Source organism: Sceloporus occidentalis, unplaced genomic scaffold, assembly GCF_023333645.1.
Source record: "Sceloporus occidentalis isolate IW3139 unplaced genomic scaffold, rSceOcc1.0.p SCAF_206, whole genome shotgun sequence".
NCBI lineage: Eukaryota > Metazoa > Chordata > Lepidosauria > Squamata > Phrynosomatidae > Sceloporus > Sceloporus occidentalis.
Genome location: NW_028317186.1, coordinates 1,305,491 through 1,318,311, shown reverse-complemented (window position 1 = coordinate 1,318,311; position 12,821 = coordinate 1,305,491). Strand labels below are relative to the sequence as shown.

Here is a 12,821-nt window from a genome sequence, read left to right as displayed (position 1 = left end):
CTGCAGAGGTGATGACATTTCCCAGGACCGAAACGTATTTTTTTATCTTTATCTTTAGGTTCAGAACTTTCGACTTTTAGACTAACTATGTTATAGGCATTTAATTTAATTAAATGTGTGATGTATTTTAACCCCATATTGACTTTACTTAAATTATAATTCACATTAAAGTTCAAACTAGGCATTGTAATACAGATTTTAGCATTACAGTAATATTCCTCTAGACTTCACCAACATGGATTCCTCTAATGGCTTGTAAAAACCAATTTCCTTTAATACCAGAATACTAGTAGAGGAGTAAGGTTAGATCCCAGTTAGCCTCTAGTCAGGGCTGCAGTTAGGCAGGTGCCGCAGGTACACAGCATCCATGTGCCCCGGTAAGCGAGGTACCCAGCTAGTGAGTGGTGTTAGATTGTGTGTGTGTGTGAGCCAATGGTGTTAGCATGAGTGTGTGTTACTGTATGGCATTATAGTGTGGATATGTTAGTGTATGATATAAGCGTGTTTGTGCGAGTGTATACTGTTTGCATATGAGTTTGCATGTTAGTGTGCAGCGTTAGCATTATTGTGTGCGTTAGTGTATGCAGTAATGCGAGTGTATGTGTCAGCATAGGGGACTCTAGGGTAAGTGTGAAATAGTGTGTGTGAAAGTGTATGGTATTGGGATGAGCGTGTGTTAAAATGTGCATATGTTTTAGTCACGAGAAATAAAAAATGCTGCTCCCAGATAGCACTAACCAAAGACTCGACTGCCTGTAGTGTTCGAGAAGCAGGCAATAGTGAGTGACGAGTGAGCATGAAAGATACCACCTTCCTGCCTTGAGAATTAAGAAAGAGATCCAGGGAAGCAGGGCTTCTTCCAAAGACTCCGGGTCGCACCTCTAGAGTGCCAAGGTCGTACCTGCCCAGGCCCGGACTGGCCATCGGGCCGGATTGATGTAGGGGCTGATGGAGCTGCAGCTCCAGGCCCCTACCTTAAAATAGGCTCAGTCAGGACTGGACTGACTGGGCCTATGCGGCCGCATTAACGCAGGGCATAAGGGGCACCTGCCCCTAAAACCCGCAGCAACTGCGACCGGGTCCGCCACTCTAGGGGGCCGGGCAGCCCCCACCAGGGCCGGCCTTAGGGGCGCGCGGCCGCACAGCGCTTAAATTAAAACATCAGGGGTTTTTTTTGTTTACTTTATTTAACATGGAGGATGTTAAATAAAGTTTTAAAAAAACAACAAAAAAACCCCGATGTTTTAATTTAAGCCCTGTGCGGCCACGCGCCCCTAAGGCCGGCCCTGGTGGGGGCTGCCCGGCCCCCTAGAGTGGCGGACCCGGTCGCAGTTGCTGCTTACTCCGGTAACAAGGTAAGTAGGGTAAAGGAGGGGGGCGCAGTGAGAAGGGGGAGAGGGGTTAGATAGAAAGGGGTAGAGGGGATAGATATTGAGTACATATTGAGAAATTGGGAAGGGGTACATAGTGATAAGGGGCAGATAAGAAGGGGATGGGGAGAGGGGGTAGTGTGAATGCGTACAAGAATGAATGAAAAAATGTGTGGATGAATTGTGTGAATGCGTATGAGAATGAATGAATTCATGTGTGGATGAATTTCTTGAATGATTTGTGAGACTGCATTAATGAATATGTGTTAATGATTTGTTTGAATGAGTGAGTAAGTGTTTGTGTCTATCATGAATGTTTAAGTGATTTGGGGAAAGGGAAAGATTGTACATGAAGGGTGGGCTTTAACAATAAATAAATAAATAAAAATGGGCTGCTCAGTCTTAAATGCCCGGGCCTATTTTTTGTCCCAGTCCGGGCCTGTACCTGCCCCACGCATGGGACTATTTTTAGAGGGAGCAGCGGGGGAAAATGAAGAGGGTTTTCATGATCGCCCTTCCCACTTTTAATCACACCTTGCCCATTTTTATCTCCCTCCTTGCCCAAAAGCCTGCCTACAAACCCTTGTTATGTTCACTTTCAGGGCATGGGAGGGGAGGAGTTGTGGTATTTGTGCATTTAGGCAGTTGCCATGGAAACCATTGGAATGTGCCTGATGATTGCCCAACATTGACCACTTTGCATTACAATGGCTCTTTATAAACACGGCTCATTGTGCATTACAGGAAGAATGCCGAATATCGGAATTTAGCAGCTTTTATAAATAATTCCGTGGAGGATGCGAAATCCTCCAGAATGTGACAATTACTTAATATATTTCTATTTACGGCGGGATTGTGAGCCTTTTCATCCGTAGAACTATTTTTGGCTAAAAAAAACTGAGACGAAATCCTTTCTCCTGCGCCGTCCCTATGGTGTCCACAAGTATAAAGCCCGTTCTATCAAGAAATAGATAAAGAGGCTTACGGTTGGTCGTTGAAATAGCAATTTTATTTTTCCTTGATTATTCATCGTGTAAAAAAAATATATATATAAAAAAGCCAGAAAAGTCGTGGAAACTAGGACCCATCACTGCCACGCAAGGTCATCATCATCTTCATGCCCTCAGCTGTCACCGCGGGATCAATGAGCGCGTGTCACCAGCTGTACCACGTGTGGTTGACCAGTTATCACCTTCCCTCGGGCGTACAACGCTCGTTAAGTGGAAAGCTAATGGAAATATGATTTACCGATAGCGAAGAATAAAAAAAAAAAAAAAATACATGAAAAAATAAGCCCCGTGCCGTCCCGTTCTCCCACATAGTCCTGTATCACGTGACCCGTGGTCGGGGTATCTGCCAGGCGACAATGTATCGGTAACCATCTCTTTTATTCCAGGGGACGACGAACCAAACGTGCATTCTATGGGATGAAACAGAAGCGTAAGTCGACCTTTCCTGTTTATTTTTATTTTTTCAATTTAATTTGTTGATTTTATTTTGGAATAATTTAAATACGGCGTAATCACTTGTACGTCTTAATTACTATCATTTTGGTTTAAAAAGTGGCGGAATGTTCAAGGTCTGTCCTCAAGGGCTTACAGTCTAAACAGATCTTTTCGTAAAGGGTAGGGAAGGGGTGGGTTTTGAAGAATTTAATAGAAAATTCCCAGAAATTTTAAGTAAAAATATTTCCACCCAATCAATTGTAACGATGGCAAAAATTACCAGCCGGAGGTCCAAAAGTGCGAATTTCTACATGAAATAACAGATCAAAACTTTGAAAACTGATTGTTCTTTTTAAGTTTCGTGTTTTATTGATGCCCCCACAGAAAATATCTCTAACCTCAAAAATGTTTTCACCGTAAATCCAGAACACGGAAAGTTTTTTTTTTGTTGCAAAGTTGGCCAAATTCACGCATATAATGTTGAATACCCCTGATCCAGAGCAACTAGCAGGAAATACTATATTTTTCTGTAACCTTATAAAATTATACATATCACTCTAATTAGCCAGAATGTCTGTCTGTCTATCTGTCTGTCTGTCTATCTGTCTATCTATCTATCTGTCTATCTGTCTATCTGTCCTATCTATCTATCTATCTATTTGGCTATCTCTATCTATCTATATAATATGTATCATCATTTATTTATCTGGGATAAAATACAGAAAGAGAAGTATGGGGGGGGGGCACCAAGAAGCTGTAAGTGGTAACAATGTTTGCTCAGTCTTTATTTCTCCCATTATTTGAATGAAATGATTGATGAGCTGGTAGCAGGTGGACCAATGAATCGGAGTCCTGGGTGTTCGCCTTGCTCTGTCTATTTGCTCAGCTGACTTCCCAGGTTGAACAAAGCAATCCTTCAGAGAGAGACGAAGAGAAAATATTCTGAGTTCATTAGAACAGAGACAGCGATAGCATACCCGGGAGACTGCCGGGAGACTGCCGGGAGACTTGGAGTCTCCGCGCCAAGTGCTGCTGCCTCCCTGGGGCTCGGGCTACTTTCTTCAATCTCCGGTTGGAGGAGCAATGTTGGGTAACACCCTCTCCCCTAAGCTCCTCCCACTCCTAAGCCACACCCCAAGATGAAGGAGAGCTCCAGGTAGTCAGCATACATATATAATGTTTGACGGCAGATCGGCCCCATCCGGCCCCCATCTAGTCGCCCGTTTCTCCTGCTGTAAAGACTCAAACCTTAATCAGTCGTCGGTCTCGTCTTAGATTCAGGAGCCGTATGTCGATCCCATGCGTGTTTAACACCCTCACTGTATTACCCTCTACCACTTCTGCTGGGAGGCTGTTCCACTTATCTATCACCCTCTCAGTAAAGTAAAACTAAAGCCGCAGACCCTCTAGTTTTAGATGATGGCCTCTCGCTCCAACACTTCTCTAGGACGTTCCCAGATATTTGGGTAACAACGATTCTTTGCCAGTATTCCAAAGGCCTGTGTTTAAAGGTTTTTGTTGCAGTTAGTGGATACTTTTTCTTTTCTATTGTTTCAACAACAGAGCCAACTTTCCCCAGCCGTGTCTTGGGATCCTTGGAAGTGGCTCGGAATTGTGGAAAATGGGCCAATGGGGTCTCTTCTCCAAGTAGGACTCCTTAGGGATCCAAGCGCTACTTCAGCAGAATAGTATAGAAAAAGAAAAAAACCTACAAAATACTAATTACGGGGTCAAGGAAAAACGTGTTATTTTGGAGATTCTCTGATGAGAAGCCGGGCGTTTCAGTCCGCGTTCTCCTGCATACTTAGACGCTTTACGGTCGACCTTTGATCGGTCGGCGTCAGAGCTCACTCTTAAAACGTTGTCTCTTTAGGGCTAATTAACCTCGGTCCCCGGCCGCTTCCTCCAAGTGACGGAGAGTTTGGAGCGGCGGCTTTCTGCTCTCTGGAAAGGTTATTATTTCTAATATGATTCCGATGCACTGACAGCAGATGGGGCCTCTGTTATGTTAGTCAACGAACCATAAGTGGGAATCGCTGAACCGTGCGGAAATGAAACTTTCCACGAAGCCACTTTCATGTTAAATGACATTTCTCACTCGCTCGTAACTTCGTCCCGTCGAGGACCATTACGCCGGATCCCTTCTGCTTTCACATCACAAATTATATCCCTAATTTACTTTCATTACCTTCTATTGGATGATGTGAAAATGTGGGGTGGGGGGTGGGGAATGTTTACAACAATGAGCGTCTCGTAGAACTTCGAATCTTGCCCGTCCTTGGTGAGACCAACAGGTCGGAAGGTCGATATTTTGAGCCGTGTATTTTGTCCGTGTTATACAGGTGGACGTAACAGATAGCGATATGGGTTAGAAAGAACCTAGTTTAGAACTTGTATGGCAAACTAAAAATAAACATTTTACAAAAATATTCTTCATCAATTCTTTGTTTGCTTTTGGACGGCAGATCGGCCCCCATTCGGCCCCCGTCTAGTCGTCCGTTTCTCCTGCTCTAAAGACTCAAACCTTAATCAGTCGTTGGTCTCGTGTTAGATTCAGGAGCCGTATGTCTATCCCATGCGTGTTTAATCCCCTCGCTGTATTACCCTCTACCACCTCTGTTGGGAGGCTCTTCCACTTATCCACCACCCTCTCCGTAAAGTAAAAAAAAAAAAGTATTAAAAAAACAACACAAATCAGCATTAAATATTTGCACAGATGTTCCATGTGTAGGACTGGATATTATTTATTATCATTATTATTTATTGATTTATATAGCGCCATCATATTCCGCAGCGCTGTTCAATGGATATACCTCCTGTGTGCCATTAGGCTGAATTCTGATTGATATAGTGGGAGAGACATGGGTGGAATTATCTCACTTGAATTATGCAGGGCTGACCCTGCGGAGATTCTCCTGCTGACCCTGCCCTGTATAATGTATACGTACTGTTGGGAGACACCTCGTTATTAAGTATACATTACACAGGCATACCAGGGAGCTTGTGGGCTCCGGCTACCTTTGCGGGACGTGGCTGAGACTGCCCACTGACGTCAGTGGTCGGTCCCGCAGATGTCCATGGGCGGTCCTGCCAGCGTCGGTGGCTGTTCCCGCTGCCATTGGTGGGCGTCCTGCTGACATCGCAGTAAACACCTCCATTTAAAGGGGAAATGGGCGGGGAGTGGGGCGTGTCAAGGATTTGGGTGTTGACCCGGAGAACCGACGCTTCTCCCAGAGTTCCACGAGCCAGACCTGAAGATCCCAGGTATGTAGACAAATCAGCAAGCATAAAGGACACAGAATGCCAAATAGAACGCGGGCACAATCAACTAAGCTCCGGGGAACGTGCGGCTTCTGAAAAGAACACAAGAAATAATACGGTGGGCCGGGGCTCGGGTTCTGACGGCTAAGGACGCGACACCGACCCACTTTGTGTGAAGAAACAGCACGTCTCTGACCGTATTTAATTCTCTTCTCCTGTAGTAAAGAACGGCACCCCCCCATCCTCCGACGGCTTGATGAAGCCGTCGGAGGATACCCTCCGCACAGCTGTTCCGCGCTCCGAGCTCTCCGCTCTCGGGTCTGGGAAATCAAACCTTTCACTTAATCAGAGCGTTGACGGGAAGCCTGGAAAAGCCGGTCCCTTTTGGGTAGCCGGGGCGGTCTCGCCGCTCGTGGATTATTGAGAGGCGTTAAACGAAATGTCATCATTGATTACTTCTCACCAACGGTGGAGGACAATTAATGCGGGCCGTCCTCGTCGAACAGCTTAACAAAAAGGACAAATCATTACTGACAATAAATCATTTATAAGTCGTTCAATATAAAAAAAAAAAAATAAGTTCGAAAACAAGGAAGGACATATTGAGTTGCTCAAAGCCTGTGAATTTTCTCTATTTTTTGGAAAGAAGATATTTTTTTTGTATGATCTGGACCCGATTCACGGAGCTCCACGGTAAAAAATTAATTAATTAATTAATTAATTAATTAAGGCCAATCAGTAATTTATCCCAAAACCCACATGCCTTTATATTCAAATAGGAGATATATATGTATCGGAACCCCAAGTTGTGCCTTTGCTATGGAAGCTGCCGTCTTACCCCCCGTTTAGTTATCCGTCACCTCTTGTTAAGTTGCTGGTTGTTGCTGATTGGCTCAGGCAGCCCTTTGTAAGGGTCGGCAGACGAGGAGGGAGAGAATCTCTGGAGAGGAGACTGATCAGATAATGCTGGTAGTTGAAGCGTAAATCTCACTTTTCTTCAGATAAAATAGTCAATTACTTTTCAACCAAATATCTCAAAAACAATTTCACCGATTTTTTTTTTTTTGCCAAAGTTTTCAAGAGGAAGAAAGGGATTTCTGCTACTTTTTGGGCGAAAAGTGTTCACCCAACAGCGATAATCTTACAACCTACACTGTGTGCCACAGATTCAAGTAGTGAGATACGAAGAAGGGGCATCTGATGTCACTCCTTTAACCAAATTACTAACTTTTTTAAAAAAAAAATTAAAATTTTTAAAATTTATTTAAAGAAATGAATAAAAAAAATAAAATCTCCATTAATTCACATTTTTTTGACCAGTTCCAAAAGCTTCTGTAAATTCACATTTGCTTAGGAGAAAGTCTAATATTTTGGGACTTTCAGAAAACAACTAGGCTAAATTACTGGCATTTTTTTTTTACGTTTTTAACGGAGGTTTTGCTGAGAATTTCTATGGAATATCGATTTTAGGTAGATTACTCCTTGGCGGCCGCGCTGTTCTGGATCTTCGCTTGAATCCGTCATTCTGTAGATAAAGTCCCTTCACACAACACCTTCAATCTTCAACGGATTAAAAAACGCTTCTTATTTTTGTTAATCGCCATCTAGTGATATTCTGAACAAAAAAAAGCAGATGTTTGGCTCATTTATAATACAATTAGAACTCTTTGTGTGCTGGAGAATATGTCGGCCAATCATAGGTGTTAATAAGTGTGAAATTATTCCTGCAAATGGTTTTATATACGCCGCGGGCAATTAACGACATTACGTGTGTGGTATATAAATATATATCTATCCCTATTAAGGAAGTAGAAGCATAGAATAGGATTTACCTGCTAATTCTGCAAATTTGATTAAACAACCAGGTAATTACTGACATTTATTTATATATAAAAACACGGTTCAAAAGTTTGGGCTGTTTTTATGGAAATCAAGGCAATTTCTGGCTGTAAAATAATCGCAAAAGGGTTTTAAAATTGGATCAGCGAAGACAACGTGCCACTGGAACACAGGAGTGATGGGAGTGATAAAGGGCCATTGGAACACAGGAGTGATGGGAGTGATAAAGGGCCATTGGAACACAGGAGTGATGGGAGTGATAAAGGGCCATTGGAACACAGGAGTGATGGGAGTGATAAAGGGCCATTGGAACACAGGAGTGATGGGAGTGATAAAGGGCCATTGGAACACAGGAGTGATGGGAGTGATAAAGGGCCATTGGAACACAGGAGTGATGGGAGTGATGAAGGGCCATTGGGACACAGGAGTGATGGGAGTGATAAAGGGCCATTGGAACACAGGAGTGATGGGAGTGATAAAGGGCCATTGGAACACAGGAGTGATGGGAGTGATAAAGGGCCATTGGGACACAGGAGTGATGGGAGTGATAAAGGGCCTCTGTACGCCTATGAAGAGATTCCATTAAAAATCAGCCGTTTCCAGCTATAATAGTCATTTATAACATTAACCCCGCCTGCGCTGGATTTCTCATCCATTTCATGTTATTTTAATGAGGGAAAACTTGCTTTTCTTTCAAAAACAAGGACATTTCTAAGTGACCCCAAACTATTAAATAGCAGTATATATATATATATATATATATATATGTTATGGGCAGAATCACACATGATGTTACTTGTGCTTTAATGTTCTAACACAGTATAGTGAAAAGTAGATAATTGTGGAAGTAGAAGCAATGATTTAACTACTTAAAACAAAACAAAAAAAAACAAAAACGCATCAGGACCTACAAGGAAAGAGTTTATATAAAAGAACCGATCCATTTCCGATGGAGTTAAAACGCGCGTCACCCCTGAAAGTACTTTGGAGGAATCTTGGAAGGAAATCGCACTTCCTCAGCAATTAAAATGTTTTTGCTTCCTCTACTCTAAGCCCCCTCTCTAGAACTCGTAGCCGGCGGCGCCATTCATCTCGAGCGCTGGAACCCTTAAAATCACGACCCCCGCACACGAAGCCACGTCGTCACCATGAGATCCTTCCGTGAGCTCGGCCATCATTGTCCCTCTCAGCGGTGGTAGTCGTCTCCGATGGCTGCGCTGCCAGGTTGAGGTCACGGTTTGGAAGGGAGGCTGAAAGCCCCCCCCCCGGGGACCCCCCATTGTCTGCCCGCTTTTCATTCCTCGGTGGTAGAAAGTTTCATGGAGTCTGGGGAGAGAATACAACGAAAAAAACTTGAGTGACCCCCCTCGATGGAAATGATTCAACAAGCTTCATTATTTTAAGGAAATATTTGGCTGGAAATGTAGAAATTTGGCTTTTTAACATATTTCCGCCTCGAACGCAAAAAGAAAAATTCAAAATAATAATTTTCCAATTTTTTTTATTTTTTTTTTAATTCTTTGGAAATTAAGGCAGATCGGTTCAATTACTATTTTTTTGATAAAAAAAAAAATGTCCCTAGGTGGTGAACTTTTTGTTCCCTGTTTTTATAGAAGTGGGTTAATCTCTGGATCGGACCCTTGAAGTTCGTTTAGACCAGTGGTCTCTGGTTGCCAAAGCCCTGCCCCGTTTAGCCACATCTACCGCATGACATGCCCCCGCGGTTAGACCCGGGAACTCTTTGGGTTTGGCGCGGGGTCTCTGGGTCAATTTCTTCTTTCTCTGGACAAAAAAAAAAAAATGGTGTTCGGCTTCTTCTTAATTGGCCCATTTGCTTGATTTCATTATTTTTGCAACTTATTTTTATATTTAAATTATATCTAAAAAAAACCCTGAATGTTTCATAAAGTGTAACCATAGATACGGCTGCTCTTCAAGGCCCATTGGCTGATATTTTATGTGTCCGTATTATATAAGACATGAAAACAAATTAAAGAATTTGGCTGTATTTAAAAAAATAAAAGGGGAGTTTTTGAGATTTTTTTTTATTATGTCTATTATTTTTTTTATTCCCGCAGACCAGGGATGGACCGTTTTTCATATATTTTTCTTTTTTTAAAAAAAACAAAACAATTATGCAAAAATGGGCATGAAGGGCACTCCAGCTCTACTTCTGCATCGAATAAGTCTATTTCTAATACTTTTGATATAAAGGGGCACAATGGCTGCAGGTTTTATCTGTCAAGGCTGAAGACCCCCTCCTCTTCTTCACCCCTTTCCAGAAATTTTTGGGTGGCTCAATCAAGGAGCTTATTATTAGACCCAATTATTTTAAGGAATGGGTTTCCCAGAACCTGCCAGCAGATCGGCCCCTTTCGGCCCCATCTAGATTTTCCAGCTGTAAAGACTCAAACCTTAATCAGTCGTTGGTCTCGTCTTAGATTCAGGAGCCGTATGTCTATCCCATGCATGTTTAATACCCTCACTGTATTATCCTCTACCACTTCTGCTGGGAGGCTGTTCTGCTTATCTAACCTCTTAGAAATAAACCTTTCTTACTACATCAAAAAAGATCATAGATTTATTTTACTTTACACTTGGATGCCTAGGACTGCCTTTCAGCTGAGGTGGTAATGATGAATGCACGTTCTCCTAATTTTCAAGCTACTCCTGTTAATCGGTTGTACTGCGCTGCAGAATATGATAGCTCCATATACATCAATGAATAATAATAACAGCCAGCGGAACCTAGTAAGATGTATCCGGATTGTTCTATTTCACACGTAGCCGGTGCCGGTTGTACAGTAGATGGATATCGAAGAGGGCAGATTGAGACGTCTGGGCCCTTGTTAAGTCGCCGTGTCACGTTGCCGGGACCCTCCGAGCGCCGCGCTGTTTGCCGCCAGTGGCCGGGGACCGCTCGGATGTCACGCTGTCAGGATTTGGCAGTCTGACAATCCCCCGCTGACATTCAATCGGCCGCGCAGAGCCGCCGAGTGGCGGCTTCCACTCTGATCGAGCGAGATTGGGGATGATTAGACTTTTCAGCTCGGATTAGAAAGCGCAGAGAGGACCCACTTCACCCCGACACTCTCCGGAAAAAAAAAACAGTTCACGGCCTCGGCTTTTCACTGTTCCTGTGACATCTTGTACTTACATGTCTCCTTTCCACTATTAGAATGTTTGAAAATAATTTAGATTTGAAGTAAGGATGTTTTACTTTACTGGGAGGGTGGTGGATAAGTGGAGCAGCCTCCCAGCAGAAGTGGTAGAGGCTGCTACAGTGAGTATAGACATACGGCTCCTGAATCTAAGACGAGACCAACGACTGATTAAGGTTTGAGTCTTTACAGCAGGAGAAACGGGCGAGTAGACGGGGGCCGGATGGGGCCGATCGGCCAATTGTATGTTTCTGTGCTGAGCTCGGCATTTATCGCTCTCCCTGGTATTGTTATCCAGGAGGCGGCTGCTGCTGTGAAGCTCCGGGACACACCAGGGACGGCCCCGGGGCCCTTTTTAACGCGCTCCATGTAACGATCTCCGAAAACCCCACTCGGAGCCGGCGGCTCTTTATAAAGCCTGAGATCCAATTACTTTAATGAGCCCCGGGAAGCCACGAGCCAATCTTACCGAGCTGATCAGACATCGGGGCCAAAAGCTACCCCCGCTTCGTTTAAATACACCGGTTTATTACTTATCTCATATTAAAGTATATCGGACTCCGGGGACGCCGGTAATAAGCCGGTACATCCCAGATCAGTAGAATTCCTACTATATTATTACTATTCATCCTACATATATTTATATATGCCAAGGAAGTTTTACTTTACTGAGAGGGTGGTGGATAAGTGGAGCAGCCGCCCAACAGAAGTGGTAGAGGATAATACAGCGAGGTTTGACTCTTTACAGCAGGGGGGGGGGAGTATGGTTTGTTTGAATCGCAGGTTTTTGGTTAATAATTTGTGACGTGGAATTAAAGTCAGTTCTTCAAATCTGATGGCTTCTATGATTGCGCAATCCTTCCGGCTGTACAGAAATCACTAATAAGAACATCCGAAAAACGATCTATTCACAGAATGAAAAGTGTCATCTCAGAAGCCATACTTTTTGGAAACGTAGCGTTTTCTCAGAAGGCTCGCCAAGCGCCTTCGCTCCTCTCTGGAAAATCCGCCCGCAGGTACTTAGGAGGCAAATACGATGTAATCCCATTTACTAATTACTGAAGGCTGAATTACTGCCGCGTCAGCGAAAAATCTTTATAGATTTATAATGAAAAGCGGGGAAATTTCTATACGAAAACCTAGAATCTGCCGGCCCCATCCGGCCCCCGTCTAGTCGCCCGTTTTTTCCTGCTGTAAACCTTAATCGGTCGCTGGTCTCATCTTAGATTCAGGAGCCGTATGTCTATCCCATGCATGTTTAATACCCTCACTGTATTACCCTCTACCACTTCTGCTGGGAGGCTGCTCCATTGATCTACCAGCCTCTCTGTGGGCCAGTAGACGTGTTCACAGTTAGAGGAAAAACAAAAGAGAGAGATGTCGAAGTGGTTCTAGAGTCGATCGTGTAGAGTGTGTGGGAACATTAATGTTTAAGTATTTTGGTCATCACAGCCGCCATATTTGTAAAACGGGCTTTTGTTAAAAACATTTCTTACACCAACACATTTTAGTTGGCCAAGAAAAAAAGATGGGCAAACTAGATGGGCCGAGTGGTTCCCTCTCAAATTCTAGGGTTTCGGTGTTTCTGTGTTAAATGGATAAGCCAAAATCCAAAATGCTTGGAAATAATCCCACCGCTGCCACCAATAATAAGAGCGGGATTGCAAGCAGACGATGGTAGACGTTGTCACCGAAGACGATGGGAGAGAAGAGATGTTGTCTACCAGAAGCCTGGACGTGTATCG

At 43.6% G+C, this 12,821-nt stretch overlaps 1 protein-coding gene across 1 annotated transcript in view; it reads left to right on the top strand.

Annotated features, from left to right (window-relative positions):
- Positions 1-12,821, top strand: part of LOC149277906 (adhesion G protein-coupled receptor B1-like) — a 173,578-nt gene that overhangs the window by 102,918 nt on the left and 57,839 nt on the right. Inside the window, exon 19 of the mRNA XM_089502610.1 lies at positions 2,767-2,810. Coding sequence (XP_089358736.1) covers positions 2,767-2,810 — 44 coding nt within the window. The remainder of the gene's footprint in view (positions 1-2,766; positions 2,811-12,821) is intronic.